At 35.6% G+C, this 22,723-nt stretch overlaps 1 protein-coding gene across 1 annotated transcript in view; it reads right to left on the minus strand.

Annotated features, from left to right (window-relative positions):
* Positions 1–2,390: 2,390 nt before the first annotated feature.
* ImpE3 (Ecdysone-inducible gene E3) overlaps positions 2,391–22,723 on the minus strand; it is a 39,677-nt gene continuing 19,344 nt past the window's right edge. The window contains exons 3-8 of the mRNA XM_085950431.1: positions 16,712–16,841; positions 9,908–10,107; positions 8,354–8,925; positions 6,481–6,695; positions 2,605–3,497; positions 2,391–2,492 (exon numbers count right to left, since the gene is read on the minus strand). Of these exons, the coding sequence (XP_085806557.1) occupies positions 3,279–3,497; positions 6,481–6,695; positions 8,354–8,925; positions 9,908–10,107; positions 16,712–16,780 (1,275 nt within the window). The 5' untranslated portion in view covers positions 16,781–16,841 and the 3' untranslated portion in view covers positions 2,391–2,492; positions 2,605–3,278. The remainder of the gene's footprint in view (positions 2,493–2,604; positions 3,498–6,480; positions 6,696–8,353; positions 8,926–9,907; positions 10,108–16,711; positions 16,842–22,723) is intronic.

The raw sequence follows: 22,723 nt of genomic DNA on the forward strand, positions 1-22,723 counted from the left end.
TGAGTTCGACCTTGATCCCCGAGATCAGCTCGAGATGATTCAGGAACATCTAAATGTACCGATATTTCCATATCTTCTGTCATCGTTTCTGTTACTGTTTTGAGCTTTTTATTTGCGGAATCGGCGCCGCTGCCGGTGGTTGAGAAGTAACAGGAAATTTTTTTCATATTTAAACTTGGGGTTGCACTAAATAATATATAAAATAGTTGCACAACACGTAATCGTAACACAAACTGACTAAACAAACGTAAATGACAATATACGCAGATGCCGCCATGCGATAAACGTCAAACTGTCAAAATCATAATACGCAAAGACATACGTATGAAGCTAGTTACATACGCAGGTTTGCTATTTAAACTATACGGTTACTTCACTAACACTAACACGCCAACATTCAAAATGGCTTCCACCTGTACCTTATTTTATCATTTTAACGAATTATTATTGTAATTACTTAAGCGCAAATATTTTTTCGTTTAATTGATTTTGAAATAAAACCGTGAAAAAAGGTGCCGGAACGCCGTTCCACCGCGTTAAATAGAAAAAAGAGCCCTGGGCCTAAAAGTATTAAAAGAATGCATTGGCATCGTGTTCTGATATATTCTAAAAGTTTAAAATGTCTAGCTAGTCGGGAAAATAGTTAAAAATTGATTGCAAGATTTGTACTGGATAAACAACCACCGGACAAACAAGAATACGAGCTAAAAAAAACGTGGTAAAAACGTGGTAATAAAAAATAGTTTCATTCACTTCAAATCTTCTTTATTGAGAAAGTAACATAAACATTTAGAAGTAAATCAAATATAATTAACTTACATACTATGAATGTACCACTTTGCTCAAAAATACAGCCCCACTTCTAATGTGTATATTACAATTACACGATAAGTCCTTATAATGAAATGGCGCTAGCTATTCGAGCTAAGTGGTTGATACTTAGACTAAATTCAACCGCATCATGCATTTTATAGATCAATCGACATCAATAAAAAAGTTTTTATTAGCAATTATTGCTTGTAACAGTAGTAACCCTAATATATTAATTATTATATTTTTGAACTGTAACCATTTCCGGTGTGGTAAACGAAAATTTCCGGTAGACTGATTTAGGTACTCGAGAAACGAAATAAAGAAGCGCGCATGCTGCCGTCACGTTATTCCTGCGATCGGGAGTAACATTTTTTTTATATATACAAAGAAAATAATTATTATTGTAGACGCAAACCAGTAAATTATCGATTTTAAAAGTATTAGTTTGTTGTAGTGTTAAAAGATGGCAATATAAAATTGTATTTAAGTATATTTTGTTTTAAAGTTTAATTAAAAGGTGGCAGCACTGAACAGATTAAGGCTATACCTCAGTTGAGGCATTGTCTAAAAAGATCGTGGCTAGGCGATACGCGGATTGTGCAAATGACACGTGCCGAACGAAATATAATTTGCAATATAAATCCAACACGCGTCCATTTAATGTTCTGTTCATTGTTCTATTAGTAACAATAATAATATATTCATTGACATGTTTTCTTTTTCAAGTAAACGGGTAACGTTTTATGGTCATCTTCACACGATTTAAGAATTAATACCCCCGTCGCCATCACGAAACAAATTGACGTGTTCACAGCTCGACTTTCGCTCTCCGATTGCCAGCGAGTCCAAAATTTCGTCGCACCTATAGTTGAAAATTATTTGCCGTTTCACTTAAGTATGCTCTTAATAAATATAACTCATGTAGGCTATATATACCCCAATACACTAGATTTTGAAGCAAGTTTTTGAATGTGTGAGTGAGTGAGAAAATGAAACACACATTATAGGCGTGCAATAGTGTGTGTTGGAACCTTCAAATACACCAATTTTGAATGAGCGTCAGTGCATAAAACGAGAGCAGTTATCAGAACGAGGGATACCTAAGCTTAGAATGACGTCTTCTTAATACGTGTTTAAGTTTATCCAATATTCTTCCACACTTTCGAGATCGGTTGCCTGTTACTCCACACCCGTTAGGAATTTCAGTTTTCATTAAATCTGTGTTCCCTGGTTGGCAGTATACATTAAACTTCAAATAAAAATATAACATGCATTAAAACACTGTCTTATATCCAATTTGCTGTGTATAATATAGTGTGAAAATGGAGTTTTAGAATTTTCATTTCTATGCTGAGTATAAAGTTTATTCGCGCCTCCCACGCTTCAAGAAAAACCGTCATTGAAGCTAATGATTATCTCGGTTTTGCAAACATGTCGCTTGATTTATAAATACACAATGCTATTCAAATATTCTTATTATAATGGTTATAATATTAGTATACAATGGTATGGTAAGATTTTTTAAAAAGACAACTTAAAAATTATGAATTTAATATTAAACTATATTTTTTTTTATTATATTATCATGTTCTGTTGTGATTTATGGACCATATAACCTCGTGTCCGGAAACTTGTACGTAAGCAGTTCGCCGTATCACACTTCACCGTGAATTAATGTTCTATCGTAAAAATAATATATTATGCCATATTATGGCCGCATATTAAAGACCGTCCAACCTCTTTCGGTCGTATAGTACCTACTGACATACAATTCATTTCTAAATAAAACACGGTTCTTGTCGGTTTACACTTAACTTACAGAAAGCCAGCAGCAAACAAATTGTGAAAATAGTCGATATACTCGAATATTTGTTAGGTTAGGTTAGGTTAGGTTTTCATTCTTAATTAATGAATTTTGCCAAAATCAGCTATGAAAATTGAATTAATGATCATATTGAATCTAATAAAATTGGAGACCGTATGTTATACGGTCATCTCTTTACGATAAAAAAGCTCACGGAGAAATGTTTCTGTAGTGATATGGCAAAACATGATATGTCCATTTATATAAATTGTTCAGGAGAGCAATTTTAAACTTCGAAAAATATTCAAACAATAAACAAATCACAATATATTGATTCAACTTATTTCTCCCAACTTAAAAGACCTATTAATTCCATATTTTGATATCGTGTAGGTATATCTCATTGATATGGGTCTGACTACATAACGCAATTTACCAAAAAATTGGAGATATCATATTTTGCCACCTTACCACAGGTTTTACGTACAATTATTTACATGTAGCCATCTGGAGTCTAGACCAAGGTCTGGCTTATTTTTTTAATATTAGGTACGTGGTATATCTTTGTAGCGATGCGGAGATGTTTCAGTTGTGGACAGCTAAAAGCGGTCGTATTTTCTACAAAAAATAACACGAATCGGCTTCACAGTGACAACTACGACTATTCCAAATATTTCAAGGGGTCCAAGTATCGTAGTTCCTTGGACATTTTGCTGTCTGGTTTCCCGAGCTCAGCTATCATCTCCTTGGCTCTGTTATTGGCGAAGTCGTGGGTGCAATCTCCCCTGGCTACCATGCGCTCCATTACTGTTCGCAGCTGGTCGATTGATGTACCTTGGGAAGTCTCCACCAAGTCTTTTAGCAGCTCTGAAGTATAGCCCTGCAGAGAATATTAATTTTATTGAGTGAATAAAGTTATGATAACTATAATTACACATATTGTGTAAACTACAAAACCACGTAGTAGTCCTAGTAGTCGATTGCGTTAGGCACTGGCTTCTCTTCCAGGTGATTTCGGTTCTATTCCCGATGAAGTTATAATACATAATATCTCAGAGTAATAATATAAAGAGTGCGCCTATTTTTCGGCAAAATGAAGCCGTATTTCTTGCGTATAACGCACAGTAAAACCTCGATTTTATTATTATCAACTTAACTATGCAACGTTATACCATTGTGTTGTTTCTCAGTACGGCTACCAAATTTAAACACAACATAGTTAACAATGTCCTACTAAAATGACAACAAATAATTACCACTCACTTTATATCTAACACAAAAACAATAAGTTTCAGCAATACGTGCTCGCAGTTTTTAAATGAATGTAATCAGTCAAATCAGTATTAACCGGCGACGTTTTTAAAAAATATTTAATTCGCCGTAGAAATTCTATCTTACTCTAACACATAGACGAAAGTGTACCTAATGCAAACTCACTCGCACTTATGGTTCGTTTTTTTTCAGGCCTTGACAAGTATTATGTATTTTACATAGTATTTTACACAAAAACAATAAGTTTCAGCAATACGTGCTCGCAGTTTTTAAATGAATGTAATCAGTCAAATCCGTATTTACCGGCGACGTTTTTAAAAAATATTTAATTCAGCCGTAGAAATACTATCTTACTCTAACACAGAGGGGGGCAAAGTGCGGCCCGCGGGCCGCATGTGGCCCGACATCATTAATTGTACTTCTGATTACGAATAACTTTTTAATATTTTTTTAAAAATTATTGACAATAGATTAAAATTTGAAGAATTCGTTGTTTCGTAAATGTATTATCTCAGTACGTTTTCCTTGCGTTTCGTCTTACACTATGTAACCACTATTTTCTACGTTGAACATCGATTGGGAATGAATGGAAAGAAATTTCGGATTGTAATCTCGCTCTGGATGTCGATATTGTATGTATATCAATAGGTATTGATAGTGTATCGAGAGAGCTACAACTTGAGATTATTGATCTGCAGTGTGACACTGATTTAAGAGAATCGCATCGTCGTGAAGAAATCCCCAAATTTTACAATGCCCTTAATTCAGACAAATTCGACCAACTTAAAGATTCGTGTTCGATGAAAGAAATATGTTCGTTATTTTTTGGATCAACCTATATATTATGTGAACAAACATTTTCGATCATGAACCTCAATAAAAATTCTTTACGATCAAATATCTCCGATGCCCATTTAGAAGCAGTTTTGAGAATATCAACCACAAAATTAACACATGAATTTATAAAAATGTACAACAGTTCTTTTTATTCTTCTCATTATTTTTTTTGTAATGTTTATTTTTCGTGATAATAAATAGTGTATATCTAAAAATGGTATTTTACTTGTGGCCCGCCTCTCATTTTGAATTCTTGAATTTGGCCCTCCATCCAAAAAGTTTGCCTCCCCCTGCTCTAACACATAGACGAAAGTGTGCCTAATGCAAACTCACTCGCACTTATGGTTCGTTTTTTTTCAGGCCTTGACAAGTATTATGTATTTTACATAGTATTTTACACAAAAACAATAAGTTTCAGCAATACGTGCTCGCAGTTTTTAAATGAATGTAATCAGTCAAATCCGTATTTACCGGCGACGTTTTTAAAAAATATTTAATTCAGCCGTAGAAATTCTATCTTACTCTAACACATAGACGAAAGTGTGCCTAATGCAAACTCACTCGCACTTATGGTTCGTTTTTTTTCAGACCTTGACAACTATTTTGTATTTTTTTAAAGCCTGGGTGTCTCTGAGTACCGCCAGTATAGAATTCTGTTTCTTAAGTGTCTATTACAGACGAGATCACAAGTATTGAAAAGCGTGCCATTTGTATTCTGATTTAAATATTATATCGTAAATCTCATTGGTCTTCCAAGCAGAGTACAAAGTACTGATAACACAGGTTGAGCAAGACAGTGGCTAATATCCATTTCTCGTAAACACAAAAATATGTTAATACTACTTACACTCTGTGGGGCCCAATTATGATCTTATTAGGTTCAAACATGGTAAAAAAAACAGTCACTGTATTTCTTCTAAGGAGTTGACGAGTTTACACATGACGAATATAGATTACGAAAAAACGACAATCATAGAGCTAGTCGACTGAGTGGACACAGAGTAAATCTTGAAGATTTTTTAAGAATATACAGTTGGATAGATGCAGTTTTGGAAAGACTAGGATAGAGACCAATGCTGGATAACTCAGATAGGGTCAACGAGAAGAAGAAGACGTGAAAGCCGTAGCACATTCTCTGCTTAAGGTTTAAGATATCCGATGAAGCCAATTTCGAGACCACACTGTAAACAAATGTGGAAAACGGAGGATTTTTTATTAAAATATGACTGAAATATCAAGCAAATACTGTGACAGCCCAACAATTGAATATATTCAAGTCTTAAATAATAGGCCAAGAGTATTTTGATCAGCCACAATATATTCCACCAACGAAACCCTACATGCAATCGGATATATCACGTTAAGTTTTGATGTGAAGCATCTTCAGTTTGTTGTGCTTGGAGATATCTCAGAAGCAGTTATCTAAGAATGAGGTCACCACACACTCAAGTGTGGTTTGACTGAGTTTAATTGACTTTAAGCTAAGGGCACTCATGAGATAAAGTAGTACAGTAAAATAATAAAACATTAAAAAAATAGCTACTGCAAAACTGGCAAGAAAACTAAGTGAAGAGAAACAATAAAATTGGCACCTAAGGTGACCAGGTCTCCGATTGTCGCAACAGCTTAAACAACTTTTTCCTTTCAGTAAACATTTGTGGACGTAGCTAGATGGCGTGGTTTCCATTTTGCAATTCCTCGCCACAATATAAGTCTGAAAATAAGTCCAAGCTCAACGAGTAATACCAACGTACATTGTAATTGTTCAACTTCTGCTTCTTGGCGTCTCTGCTCAAGAGGTCATACATCAACAGCATCTGGATGAGTGTCTGATTGGGCGCTGCCTTCTTTAGTCTCAGCCAGTCAGAGATATCTTGCTTGTCTGACGTATTGTCGAAGAGATCCTCGATAGATTGGTAGCTGGCTAACGGGTGACCTTGGGCGTTAAGCTGCTTCGTCTGGTGAAGACCTGGATGTAGAACGCAACAATAAAATTAGTACATAATATTATGAATTTTCTCGTACTTACCTAATTACATAGTCGCATGTGAAACATGGACAACAAACTATTTGGCAAGAAAAACGCTTGATTTTGTGAAAATAAAATTGCAAGTAAATGTACTTATTCTACAAAGAACGAAGTCAATACCTTTTCTTTCGTGTATCGAAAAAAGTGCAGTATTCGAAAAAATGTCTACGTGTAAAAATCATTATTTTAACAGAAATATAAGTATTTCAAAATTGACAACAAATGCCTATATTATGTCAACGGCGTTCAAGTTTCATTTCATTGTCATTCCGGTAATCGTCAAACTGATGTCACTTACCTAAGCACACATTAAATTATATGATACCATTTCACTATAAGGCCATGAATGTTCCTATTGTTTCAACATGTCAAATTATGTTGTTTTATTTCTCACGCTACTATAATAGGTACCGGCCTATCTGCGTTAAGTAGGTATCTGATAGTCAGAAATTATATTCGCATGAAAATAAAAACCAAATATCGAGCGTATTTTCAGCACATTTTAAGCTGCTGGAGGCGTCAAAAATTGAGAGTAAAAACGCTACAAGCCAGATGCGTTTTATGCAAGCTATAATATAGTTTGCATAAAACGTTCCAGAAAGGATGGAAACAACTGATCTAAGTTTTCCTCAGATAACCAACGCTTCTTTACCTATTAGCCAAGAGAAAAAGAATGACCTTATATCTCTATTGCCGCTAATTCCAACTATATCTCATGAGTTTTATCATCAACTGCCCTCCAGGAACATACCTGATATTGATCCAGATTTAGTGGAAACATGAAAACTAGAAGAAATATTAATTATATTTAATTTTCAATGATTTATGTATTTTTTGGTGTTTCATTTGTATCTTGGTGGATTTTTGAAGTAAAATTTTATTTTTTATGTCTCCTGGTTCTTTTTTTTCTTACATTTGTTATAATAGATTAGGTTCCTCTTTGTAATAATTAATTATATTCAATAAATCTGGTATTCCTTGATAAAAATCAAATGTTTTCATTATTAATATGATTTTTTTAATGTTCTAATAATTGGCCATAATCACATAAGTCAGCCAAACAAGAAAAAAACTCATGTGTCAGCTATTTACTTTATTTTAAATATGTCATACTGTCTTATGAATTCATTACATATAAAATAACTATAAACTGAAAAAAAATAATTGAATAGCAAAGTTTTCTTGAAAAAAAAAAGATATTCACAAAAAACACTCTCCTAAAAAATGTTGTTTTTTGACTTATGTAGTTTTACACCCCGGCCACAGATATATGCCTATCAAAAAATGCTAGATACCAATGGCAAGAAAAACGGTAAATTGGTGATGCTGATTGTAAATGAACCCACGAAGAAGTAATATGAAATGCTTTAAAAGAGCAATCACTCTTCAGGTGGACAAGAATTGCATTGATGGAATACTCAGAAGAAAACGAGTTGGAAAATTATTTTTATCATCATTATCATAAGGAAACAATCCATATGTCCTTAAATAGAGAAATCTAAGAAATCTATTATGGACTCGATCCAACTTCATTGTGTGGACGGGCCTGTGAGGACTCCAGATAATAAAATACGTTGAAGAAACAAAAACAAGCATACCTTGCAACATCTCTCTAACGGTGGGAGCCAAATACTGCAAGTTTTCATCATTCAGTTCATCCGAATCTAGCTCCAACGGATTATATTTGAAGTTATTCTCATTTGTTACTGGCAGGGCTGATATATCTGGAACACCTTCATAAGCAGCTGAATCCACGACAACTGAATCGGACCTTGCACTGTTGTACCAATCAGCTCCCTGAGGATTCTGGATACCGGGAATGTGGAAAGGATTAGGCTCATAAAACTCAAGTGGAGATTCGACTGGGAAGTAAGTATTTGATGAATACACAGGTAGGGGAATATTGGGATTTTGTATCGGAAAACTGTTTCTAGTGTACAGTGGGATATTCTGTTGGTAAACGATCGGTAAATTACCATCGTAAGGAAGAATTTCCGGTAAGAATTGAGTGTTTGGTGTATCGTAGGATCTATCGTTAAACGGTAGTGGTGGTAGCATTCCGCTGAAGTTTGGTGGTTGTAAATTTGATGTTTTTGGCCTTGGTGGTGGAGTGATTGGAGCAAAGTTACCCGGGGCATGTGAGTGCGTTGTCAGATCTTGGTGAGATGTTCTAAAAATATAATAAAAGAACATATTATTATTATATAAACACTACTTAATCAAATTAAAGAATTTATTGGCGACACCCAATTTCGATCTTGAAACGGTTTCGCCACTACCCAATATCTCCCTCCAAACCAACCCGCCCCGGACCACACTCGGTCTTAATCAAGCGTATCACGAGGTCCTACGTTTGATGTGAAGCATCAGCAGTTGTTTACGCCTGGGAGTATCTCAGGAGCAGATGCCCAAGACTGAGGTCACCACGCACTCGCGTGTGATTTGATTGAGTATATTGAGATTTAATTTTATAAAAAGTGCCCATGGGAGATAGGAGAGCGGAGAATTAATAAACATAAATCATTCTAATTATTAATTTACAATATATAATATGTAAAAATAAAGCACAATACGGACATACTAAATTATGTGAAGAGATCTTCACGTCCGAAATAAGAAGACGCAGCATTTTTTAAAAAAACATTATAGCTCTGCGACCAGGTCGGACGGCCCGTTGGATCCAGTAGCTGGTCGGACAGACTTGAGCATCTCTTCCCTTTTATTCTTTTGAGCATCTCTTCCATCTCTGGCTTCGCCACTAAAAGTAAAGGAGCTCTATTCGCTGTCCAATTCGTTGTCCAAAAATGTTGTTGTTAAATTTGTCTTCAATTTAAACGTTTTTCTCGTCTGCGCTTTCGGTGAAGTTAACGGTAGAATGCCCGCTTCTATAAGTCGTAAGAAGTGGGCTCAAATCCCGCTGTTGGCGCACGCACATTTACATATTATTGTCTTTGTTTTGATCCAAAGCAATACGTCAATGGATTGAGCGAATAAATACCAGGTAACCTTATTCCTTTTTGTTCCTGTGACATGCCAGCATCCCATAGCTCCATCGAATATATAATATAAATAGTATTTAACGGTCTTACAAGACTTCGGAATCCAGTTGTTTGAAATAGTTATTGTAAAAGATAGTATTGAATATAACCCACGTTGGTGAAACATCATCTTTTGGTGGTGGAAATGTGCTGGGAGATTCAGTCGTGGTTGATGTTGTGGTTGTCGGCGGTGGTCTCTCGAACTTCATCTGGTTTGTGAGGTGAGCAAGGACCTGCATGGCGGCCGGAAGGTAAGAATTGAGCAGGACCGGTTTCGTAAGAGGCGGGCGAGCTGACAGCTTGGCGCATTTCACCTGAAATAGCGATTAGTTATATTATTGTTCTAAGCAACCGAAGACGTTGAATTTCAATAATGGAGGGATTAATATGAGCTATTTATGTTACAAAACTTAGTGGCAATTATTGTACAATGTTTTAAGTATATTTTAATTTGGTAACTATAGGAAAAATAGTATGAAATGTATTTAACTGCTTCTTAGGTGAAGCATATGGACGCTATGCATGGTTTTCATGAATCCCTGCCGATTGGCAGTCTTTTACATTTTCCCAGGTCTTGCTAGCATCCTGTAGCTGTATACCAGGGAATAAACATATAATAAGAAGTGATCTGTCTTCTGGGTGAGGCCGTAACAAGATCTCGCACCTTCCGCCATGTAAGACTTGCAGTGCGCACATGGCTTAATTGCAGAGACTTTATTCGAGCGGAGTGGTGGTTAACTACGTCGAGTGAAGTTCTCGATAAATGAGTGAGGATTCCTGCATTGTCCTTTCAATTTATATGAATGCAGTACATATATTACAAGAGATATTATCGCTATTAACAAATCGTAACATATCCTACTGATCTGAGGAAATGCTGACTATCATTATCACTTGATTGTTTTATTTTGACAACAAAACATATTATTATCAGTGTGTCACACATTTAATGCTGAGTGGTATGATTGCTACATATTGATAGAATATAATTAGAATGTTACATTCTTAAATCTTGTGAATTATTTATTGAATAAAAAAATCTTCTTCTTCTTCCACGGCGCAACATCCCGGGGTGGGATTTGGCCTCCTCCACAACCGCTCTCCACTCACTCCGGTCTCTCGCCACACTTCTCCAGTTACCGGGGTAATTAAAATTATTATCAAGTTCAAGTAAGTTACAACAGAAAATCTTGGAGTGATCCGTGACGTCGGTTGGTAATTAAAGTAATATCTACTTGACCGCCAATAGTAGCTCAATTTGGCGCTTCGGTGAGTATTAAAAGTCAATAGTTAAAATTTGTAGCAATTAAGTATGACTCCTTTAGCATAGTGGTATATGTGCGTGGGCGCGATACCCGAGAGATGCAGGTTCGATTCCTGTCTTACTTTTTTTAAAAAGATTTTTTCTATTGGTTATGTTATGTTATAGAAGTGTTTTCAAAATTATGTAAGTATATTCGATAGAATATACCCCAGATACTCGTCGGTGGTATTTGGTTGTGATGAGTACAATCCGAATGGAAGTCACTTGATATTTTTAGGCTGTTAAAGTGTGCGCCTACTGCGCCTATGCATATACTCAGTGGCGGATCGTGGATAAGATATTTGGGGGTGCTGCGGTTGATTAAAAAGAAAAATAAATGTTTATTTGGATTGTATTTTACTATTAACATCAAAATTAAATATAAATAATTATACATGTTAATAATTAAAATAAAGAACTTTGCATAAATTGCTAGCAGAAATAAATTTTAACAATGTTAATAAATCATTATAGCTATATTTCTTTCCTCGCTGTGACGTGCTTGCTCACGCGCGACCCAGAAACGGAGAAATATGAAATCGGACTGTCTGCGCGGCAGTACGATGCTGCGAGAAACGCTGCCCGCGCCCCTCCGTCGCCCACTCGAGAATATTCTATTGAAATCGGTACCGTGCAAAATCAAGTAGGTACCTACCGCGGCGTATGATAATATTATTATTGGACATGGGATGTATCGATGCGCGGGCGAGCTGATTACACGCTTAATAATATTGATATTTTCATAAATAATATACATAAATTTAAGTATATCATAATATTACATTTGTCTCAATTTGCTTGGGGGTGTTGCAGTACCGCAGTGCGTATGGACGAGCCGCCACTGGATATACAGCTACTGTTAATGACATAGTTTTATAGCGTATCGTAAACAGTGACGTCCCTAAATAAAATGCCGCCCCTAGGCTACGCCAAAATGCCGCCTCATTTTTTATCATCCTTGCATGAGTCCAATATTTAAGAAATGTGTTGTAAGGACTAAGGATACATTACTAACAAAATATCAGAGTAATTATTCACAAATCTGCACGTGTCGTTTCTGGTCACCAAGGACGTCAAAGGGCAACGGAAGTAAACTAGATATCGCGAACCCGATAAAACCAGTGAGCTAATTTTTTTAATGGAAATTCGTTATTGCTAAGGTTAGGTATTTATTTCTATTCGACTGTATTTAGGAAAAAGGGCGTAACCCTCGATTTTTCGAAAAGTGCTTTATTAGATATTAACAATGTTTACAACTAAATACACGTTCTGTAAAAAGAAAGTAAGCCACAAATGCCGATTTATTATCTAAATTCCGATTTTAATTGAGCTTTAATTAAGTTTTAATTTAAGGAAAAAAGGATTTACCCTCAATTTTAATGATTTTCTGTAATAATTTTTTTTAATTATTAGTAGATCAAAAAGATATTACACCAAATCATCAATCATCGTGCACCCAATGTCTATGCCTATTTTTTTTATTAATATTAAACCAAAATCATTCAAAAAATGTTTTTCGCCTCTCCTGTACAATTTGTTCTGTGTGGGTTGTGCCCTTTTTCCTAAGCACGGTCGAATATATTCCAAATGATTTTCTTCGATTTGCCGCCCTTCGAGTAACTGCCGCCCCCAAGCGATGCTCAGTCTGCCTACCACCACGGGACGTCACTGCCGCTACTGTTAATGACATAGTTTTATAGCGTATCGTAAATTATCGTTGCCAAAATTTACCCAGTCACGTAAACGTTTGGCCATCTTTATACCCACCTAGTACAAGAAATAATACGTTATTCTCACCTTTTCCCTCGTGACAAATGGCCACTATTACGCGAAGCAACCCTCCCGCTAACAATTCGACGCCCTACAACCTCGCTAATACGTTGCGCCCCTTTATCATTACCGCACGACACCCCCAGCAAATGTATACGTGGAATGCCGAGTATTTCTCAAAATGTTTTGACACGGTACCCACCATTGGGATGAAAATAGACTAGGGTTTGAAATTTTCCCAATTACAAATGATATAGCGACGGTTTCGGACGGGTTTTGAGGACGCATACTATATAAATAATTACACCAATAAACATCTCGTAAATATATAATTTAATAATATATAATCATATAATCAAATAACCAGCTGAACTTGCCAAAGAATTAGTTCAGTTCATATAGTCTCGCATTAATTGACAACTAGATAACCACATCTCAATCGTCTAAGGTGCTTGGTTTCAAAATAGAGGACCCTTATGATCAAAATGGTCAGAGCTAATCAGACTAATGCGTCAATTACATTGAGCTTCTTTACGAGCTGTTTGTTGGCGAATTTATAATCTGCCTGTAAATTCGCCCAGTGTAATCATCGAACATGCTGACATTTCGATGATTACACTGGGCGATTTTACAGGCAGATTGTAAATTCGCCAATAAACAGCTCGTAAAGAAGCTCAATGTAATTGAGGCTTAAGCTTACTGGCTATAAGATTGTAGAGTAAAAGTTACGGAGTTAGAATAGGGTTAAATCATAATCCGCCTGCATAACGCTTGCGGCATCCAGTAATGGGAATAGCCATCTGTAGGTCTCTTTTCGAAGTCAAGCTTACATTTATTTTTTTAAATTTCTCATTTCACCGGATATCTTGTACATTATATTATCGAGGTTCATCTGTATTATGATAATTGGGAGTAAGTGTAAGTGTTAATAATTACGAATCCAAGTACTTAGCTCGTAACTATCATTGTATAATATACTATTGTACCGATACGCTGCTATTAAATCTCACCCTGCTACATCGAAGACTTCATTATCATCATTCTCTACCTACACATCGAACACCACACTAGTGACCCAGCATACCTATATTATTCTTCACCACAATATTAAAACAGCATTTTATGGTATACCTATGTGGTGTACGGAGTCATTTTTATATAAATCAGTAGAGGTAGTTGTCACGTCATGATGTTTGGCAAAAATAAAAAAATAATTACTATAGTGGAACATTGAAATTGCGCATATTGCGATTTCTTCTACTGCGCACGAATTACATAGGGTGAATTTAATTATTGTTACCATGGCCCCCACAAGATGAGGGCTAAGAGGGCTCTAGCCTAGGAGCCTAGCGTAGTGGGTCGATCAGATATGTGAGACAAAAGCAAATCTTAAATTTTCTCTAATAGTAAAAGAGAATAATATAAATCGCTAAAATTCACTCAAGGCCCTTACAATTTTTAAAACGCTTCTGTAGAGCGTCACATATGCTTTTAAACTTTGCGATGGGTAGGTGGGCCCGCTTTAGGATGTGGGGATCATGAATGTTACCATAAGAAGTTGATTGCATAGTTTTCTCTCGCTCGGCGTCGCTATACTACGTCATACTGTTTTCCGTTAAAACTATCGATCTTCACGCTTATCTGGTATATTTATAACGTTAGTTTCTGATTTTGACACATTTGAAATCATTAAAAGCACGATATAAATTGAAAATAAGATCGTACTAGAGTTTTGACTTGATGTCGTGCTTATTTTCTATGTGCGACAACACTAAGTTACATCTACATTGTTACGTCATTCACAGAACCTCCTACAACCTGCGGAACACAGTTTAAGAATCTATCGCGTAGACCAGTGTTTCCCAAAGTGTGGTACGCGTACCCCCTGGGGTACGGGAAGAGTTTGGTGGGGGTACGCGCTGCACCGGGCTTTTGCAACAAGCATTTATACATCAATACAACATCCATGATAGAAGGTTTATCGCATGTGGAAGAAGAGCAATTGTTGGAATTAGCTTCAGACGGATTCTTGAAAAATAAATATAAGGATTGTACTTTAGCATCATTTTTTTCAAATGCAACATGTGTATCCAGTTTTAACAGAGAAAGTCCTGAAATACATCTTGCCTTTTCCAACTTCATATCTATGTGAAGTTGCTTTTTCAGCATTAATTATTGTAGACATTAATTTCTTTTATTCAAAAAAAGGAACAGGCTTTTGGATGTGGAACCACATTTCAGATTAAAATTAAGAACCAGGGGACCAAATTATGATGATCTGTCGTGTCAACATAAACAATTTCATCCTTCTCATTGATTATAATGAAAGTTATTTATAACATAACTTTTATTTATATTTTATTATGAATGAATTTTTTTCCGTTTATTATTATTTTGTTTGACGAGGGGTACTCAGTGTTACGAAAATTATAGAAGGGGTACACGGATGTCGAAAGTTTGGAAAACACTGGACCGTAGACCTACCTACCGACGGCATACAGCGTTGGGATTCTTTATTCCGTATACTAAGTCTTTATTCTTTATGTATGTAATTTAATTAATGCCAAGAAAATGTACGCTACTGAATTGAATAAGAAGGTATTTTATCACGTACGTAGGTGCTTGAGATGTATTTTTTTTTACGTAGGTATTCACGTTTTCAAAAAGGTGTTATGTAATTCTAATATATTTTGGTTAACAATTTACACAAAATTCTAAACTCTTCATTTTGATAATAAATTAACTCGAATTTAGAAAAAAGACGAGCTGGTTTGAAGGGTCACCGATTTTATTAGATTCTCCATGTCCATAGTGGATTTTGATAAAATTCATGAATTCAAGAATGAATACCTAACCTAACCTAACAATTAATCCAGTAGGTAAATCGGCAATTTTCAAAATTTGTTTGCTGCTGGCTTCCTGTAAAGTGTAAGCTGACACGAACCGTGTTTTATTTAGACATCAATTTTATGTCAGTACTATACGACCCAAAGAGGTTGGACGGCCTTTTATACATATTTTCGATACAACATTTCATGGTGAAGTTTGATACGGCGAACTGCATAGGCACAAGTTTCCGGACACGGTCTGCAGTAGGAATCTTGGATCTAGTGTCAGTACCTCAAAGTAATAATATAAAGAGAGAGTGTATTGTTCAGCCCAGGGCTCGAAATGGAACGGAACGCACCGGAGCGCCGTTCCGGCTCGTGAAATTTGTAAAACTATTGCTCCGTCTCGTGGAAAAAATATGTTGACCGTCTGAGCTAGATAGGCCATAGAATAGAAAATCTGACACACTTATTTTCATAAAATACACATACGATTTGATGACTATGTAAATATCTTCAGAAAATTTTTCGAGCGCTCCGGTTCGTAAACTTTTCCATTTCGAGCGCTGGTTCAGCCGTATGAAGCCGTGATTCTTGGGTATACGGCACAGTAGAACGTCAATTTTATTTTTGTTATAATATCATATTGCTTCTCAGTACGGCTACAAAATTTAACCGGATAGTTAACCATATTTTCTACTATATTAACTAAAAATGATTAATACTAACTTTATATTTAACACAAAAACAACAAATTTCAGTTCATAAATTATCAAAATTGATACTAATAATTATAAATTATACCAACATCTAATAGGTATGCACATATTAGTGATAGAGCGATAGAGAGAGAGGGACAGAAATTAATTAGGTACATTGAAATATTTAACAGAAAGTTTTAATACTTAGTTTAATATTATTATTTACAATAATTATTATAATAAAAAATATTAACGGGGGGGAGTTATGACTGAGAGTTTTGTCTATGGGGTAATTTCCCTGTCACCTATTTATTACCTGTGTCAAAGATACAGCAAAAATAGCGATAAACGCTATGGTGGTCCCCCGCATCCTTTCACCTTTCATGGTTCTGCACCCCTGACGAGTTTCAATCTTCAACCGTCTCCGGACAAGGCGAAAATGGTATCTGGAAAAATAAATATATATATATAATTTATTGTTAATTCTTGGTAGAAATATAATATTATAATTAAAGTACTTAAAACAATATGTAGAATTCAGTTGTAATGATTGTTCGCGTATTCAGCAGTGTATTTGTTCAGATATTGCCAAGCTCAGAACAGATTAATATATAGAACTCCGATAGGCTGTACTCCAATTCAGTACGTACATTATTTTAACGCAGGGTTTTGAATGTGTGAGTGTCCTACGAAAATGGACCACATATTATAGACGTGCAATAGTGTGTGTTGCAACCTTCAAATAAACCAATATTGAATTGAGCGTCAGTGCATAAACCGAGAGCAGTTGTCAGAACGGACAAGCTTAGAATGACGTATTGTTGACACGTGTTTAAGTTTATCCCGTATTCTTCTACACTCGAGATCGGGTGTGGGTGGATGGATGTGAATGGACCACTCCACATCCGTTAGGTATTTCAGTTCCCATTAATTCTGTGTTCCCTGGGTGGCAGTATAAATTCAATTTTAATTAAGTATTTTATTTCAAATAAAAATATAAAATGAATTAAAACACTGCCCTATATCCAATGTGTGAGTGTCCTACGAAAATGAATCACACATTGTAGACGTGCAATAGTGTGCGTTGCAACCTTGAAATACATCAGTGTATAAACCGAGAGCAGTTATAGAACGAAGGACAAGCTTCGAACGACGTATTATTGACACGTGTTTAAGTTTATCCCGCATTCTTCCACACTCGAGATCGGTTGCCTGTTACTCCACACTCGTTAGGTATTTCAGTTATCTGTTTCTGAGTTCAGTGTTTCTGAGTTCCCTGTTGTCAAGATATTAGTATCAAACTGGTAGGCGCGCGGGGAGAGGTGGTTCGTTTCAGGACCCCCCCCTCAAGAACGGAAAAAATACCTACAAATTATTTACTTTAATAGAATATTACTTCTTTTTCATCGTCCTCTTGGTATTCTACAAAACGCAAGACCTGTGACTACTAGAAAATCCGTGGCACTCATGAATTGACTCCATCTGGGGTCTCCAATGCTTGCATTAATATTCTGCACAAACATAATACGATACTAACAATCCTTATAATAATCATGACCGCCAGTCCTTAGTTATATGTGCAGACCAAGTCTTTATCGATAGACTTAAAGTGTGGAGTGTCTGGGCATGAAGAATGTATATGAAAAAGTGTGGTATTTCTCAGTTGAATTTATGAGACGAGAAGCTATAAATAGTAGGCGGGGTAAATGTGGAAGTCTAGAATTAAGCTCCTGCTAGAATGTGTTAACCCCGCTCCCTTCCTCCGTCTTTAATCAATAACGGACGAGCGTGTGCGCCTGCAAATTGGCATGTAGTGTATTTGACTGCCTGAATAGTATTTTCAAAAGTAATCCATTGTGTCTCAAGCGTAAAGTGTTCAACTAATGTGTGGTACCAGTGCTCACCATGCGTGTGAAACATGAACTTTAAATGTACGAGAAACCCAAAAATTACGAGTAGTGCAACGTGGCATGGAAAGGTGCATGCATGTTGACTATAACGCGAAAAAGCCACCAAAGAAACCAACGAATATGGAAGCAGACTAGAGTACGCGATGTGATAGAGGTCGTTGAGATGATGATGGTGACTACTGTCATTAGGCCTCATGGCCTTAAACTATGTAAAAATGATTAGGAAGATATTTACGATGAACAATCACACATATTGTTATAAACGTTGTCATTCGTATTGAAAAGTGAAAACAAATAATTACAAGATAAAAAGAACTTTTTATATACAACATTTTTAAATTTTCTGTCCAATTATTATGCTCAATATGCTCAAACTTGTACTTGATTTGAAGTAAATAAAAAACAAACAAATTAGCCCCCTTAGCAACCAATATTGGTGGATTGGATTACGGATTTCTTCCGAAATAACTTTTCATACAAAACAGAATTAACTGTAAATGTATTCAATTCTACTTAAAGATGGCTAAAAGTATTAAACGAATGCATTGGCGTCGTGTTTTGATGTATTCTAAAAGTTTCAAAAAATGTCTAGCTAGTCGGGAAGTTAGTTAAAAATCGATTGCAAGATTTGTACTGGATAAACAGCCACCGGACAAATAAGAATACGAGCTAATAAAAACGTTGTAAAATATGGCGGCTGTAAAGAGGCTGCTATGTTTAAATTACCATCCGCCAACAAATAATAATTTTGCTCAGGTTACCAATATATCAAATACAAAACTACACAATATCGCCACCGTTCAGGCAAAAGTCACCAACCCTCAAAAACGCAGTTTTTAGTTGAGTATGTCACTCGAAGCGTAAAATTATGTTCTTTAAGAAGAAAAAGTCACAGTATGGTGATTTTTACTGATTTGTCATTTGAAAACTTCTAATACATATCTGAAACAGGCAACAATAACTAAACATGAATAGTTACTTTAGCTTGTCATAATAAGATTGATTTGGTCCAGATTATTAACAAGTAAAGGTCACCAAGCCGAGAGCAGTTGTCAGTATTCGACGTATGACGTATTCTTGACACGTGTTTAAGTTTATCTCATATTTTTCCTTACTCTAGCTAGATCATTTACCTGCAACTCCTTACCCGTTAGGTAGTTCAGTTCCCATTATTTCTTAGTTACCCTGTTCCTTCATCTCCAATCTTTAAAATTGCGATATGTTTTTTGGATTGGTGACTTTTGCCTGAACGGTGACGATATTATGTACTTCTTTGAACACAGTTCAAGAAATAATGCCATCGAGTGTTTTAATATTGGAATTTTAAAAGGCTGTCTTGCAGTCTGTAATCAAATTCTTTTGGTTACGGACCACTGATGGTTATTCGTTTCTTTTATTATTCAGACTGCAGGATAAATGTAATTTGCACATTCCTTTTCCGCACCCATATTATGTCAGATACTTTCAACCAGAGGGTCGCATATAATATTAAAAGCAAATTAACTATAATTGTATTATCGGGGAATATCGTTTGGAGCCCCACATCACCGTTATAATTTATTGTTAAATTTCCTAATATAATCCTAGTGGAAATCATTGTTTTAATGTCTAAACTAAATGATACTTTTTTTTAAAATTCCTATGTAGCGGGAAACGAATTCGGATCTTCTTAGCGCTATTATGACAATGTAAGAATCAGCACGTCATTAATCGCAGGTGTAACATACTTCGATAAGAGTCGACTAGGTATTTCGGTCTTGGTTATCGAAATGCCTCGAAGTTGCAATGATGCGGCTGTCAGCAGATTTTTTCAATTGCAAACTGCATCAAAAATGATTTTCGCAATTTACTGAATATCCATTCATGTGTAGATATAAACAACGAGTCAGAGTTGATGGGTTATATCAGTCCATCCAGTAGCTCAGATCAGATACAGTCTCAGTATCACACCGCACAGTACTCACTTCTACTGAGCATTGGACCGCTTACATCTTTCCTATATCTTCCACTCTTGTACCAACTATATACCGTTACGTATCAACAAACTCTCGCTCCTCCATTCATCTGAGCAACCTTCAACCGGTCTCTTCTCATGTCAATACCTTTCATCCTAAATGATTTGATAGAAAATATGACGAGAGAATACAATGCAATAGCTTTCACGTAAGAGCAGTCGGAAATAGAATCGCTTACAATATTTAAATTTGGGTTGTGACAATCATGCGCACTAGAAGAAATTACAATCGCTGGTGATGTTGTAAATCTCTTCCACGCATACAAGCGGAACCATGCCGGGACAGTGACGTCACGCGGCAATTCTACTGCGGTCTATGTTGAGTACAATATAAGATAAGAAAACAAATAAGTATGCCTGACAAAGTGTATTGTGTACTATTTATATCGAAAATTAACAACCTACCTCCACCCCTCGCCACTGCTGCCAGTGGTCCTACTTTTTGCTCCAATTTCATACAGTCAGTGCATTTAGGCTCCATCTCTATAATTATATACGAAGGTTTTTTCAAACAAATCAATTAACTAATTTGGCTAGGGGATGAAATAGGGAACAGGCAAGGTTGGTTGGTTTGACTCCCAAATAAATAACTCAGAATTTGGTGCGTGAATTAAATGAACCCTGGTTTTATTATCTCCTTCCAAATAAATATTATTTTAACTATCACAGATAAGTTTACAGATTATAATTTAGATGAGTGAAATCACGATTATGCGTTCTGGTGAATTACGAGTTCGATCGGGCGAAGCCCAACGATAACCTTACGGTTGAATCTTAGATAACTGAATGACGATGTTGCTTTCTTCTACTGAGTGTTTTATATACTCGATACAATAGAAAATGCTGCTATCAACTACTTGAATATTTTTGATAATCATTCTTATGAGGTTTATTGTGCAATACATGATTCGTTTCGTAAATTATAAATAATTGATTTTAATTTGAACAATTATGCAGTTTTACTAATTGAGCAAGATTGATTTTCATACAAACAACTTTTGTGCATATCATGGTAAACCTATATAGTATTATTTATTAATTTGCGATATTATTGATTAATTAAATTATTATATTATTTTGCTAAATTAGCTTTCTGTTGAAATTTGATTGACTCGCATAAATCGATTATTTTGCAATTTTAACAATATTATGTTGCGAGATACATTGTAGTTATAAATTAGTGGTTTCCTGACAAGTCATGCTGGATAGTAGGGTATTCACCCTACACTACTAATAATAATTATTTACGATACTAGTTACTTTATAAAGATTGAAATAAAAACATTTAAAACCCCTGAAGATTACGTTGTTTGCGTTGAAATGGTAATAATGCGTTGGCCGTGGCATCAGCTCTGACATGAGGCTTTCTTTGTTAACGTCATCGTGTCTTTACCTTTCATCGTTGCTTTATTAGTTATAATAAATATAAGTAGGTAGAAGGTACCTACTACTTTTTCATAAAGACACAATTATTGCAAACAATTCACTTCAAATACAATGAATATTTTTTCTCAAACCCCGTCATAATAAAGTAGGGATTGCAACACCGAATGAAAATACCAATACCGGTATTTCGGTATTTAATAATGAATACCGATATTCAAATATATGGAAAAACTGTAGAGGTTTCATCCAATTCTACAACTGACACGTTATTGTCTATGCTCATGTTTAGAGCATGGACAATAGCGAGTCGGAAATGACAGTTGTCTAGAGACCTTCATTATATGTAGTACAAGGGCACTCAGCCCTTTCCAAAAATATCAAGCTAAAAGGATCATGATAAACCTTTACACGTAACACATACTTTAATATATCTTCACGCTATCTTGGAAAACGATATAAATACCAACGCGTGTTTTCATTGAATACTGCCGATACAATATCACATCTCACATACAAAAGTAACCATCTGAATATAAAATAATATGAGTGTGTAGTTGACCAAACGATTAACAACTACTCCTCTTATAAAACCTACCAATAGATTAATATTTTATAGCAAACATATCTAAATGTACGTAACTTGAAAACACCTCAGATATATTATTACCCACTAGAAAAAATCGTATTTAAAAAAATACGATGCTAGACGAGATTTGAGCCCGTATGAACACTGGTATCGCGTTACTGTGCATTGACCAATTATGCTACGAGCCTCCTATCTAATTATGATAATTTAAACTAGTAGGTCCTACGTGAAATGCTTATCAAATTGCGTTATTATTGACTATCGGTTTTTGTGTATTAAATCAAGGAATATAAATTACCTTAAGGCATAAAGCCCACCAAAAAAGCGTTCGGTGCGCTCACTACTGAGTAGGCCTCCTCCCACCCGCGCATTACCCTTCACCTATGTAATAAGGGGCTCAAGGAGCACAAAATAATTATTATTATCAGCATC

The sequence above is a fragment of the Rhyacophila brunnea genome, unplaced genomic scaffold, assembly GCF_057557595.1.
Source record: "Rhyacophila brunnea isolate RB1 unplaced genomic scaffold, BYU_Rbru_1.0 scaffold_23, whole genome shotgun sequence".
Lineage (NCBI taxonomy): Eukaryota > Metazoa > Arthropoda > Insecta > Trichoptera > Rhyacophilidae > Rhyacophila > Rhyacophila brunnea.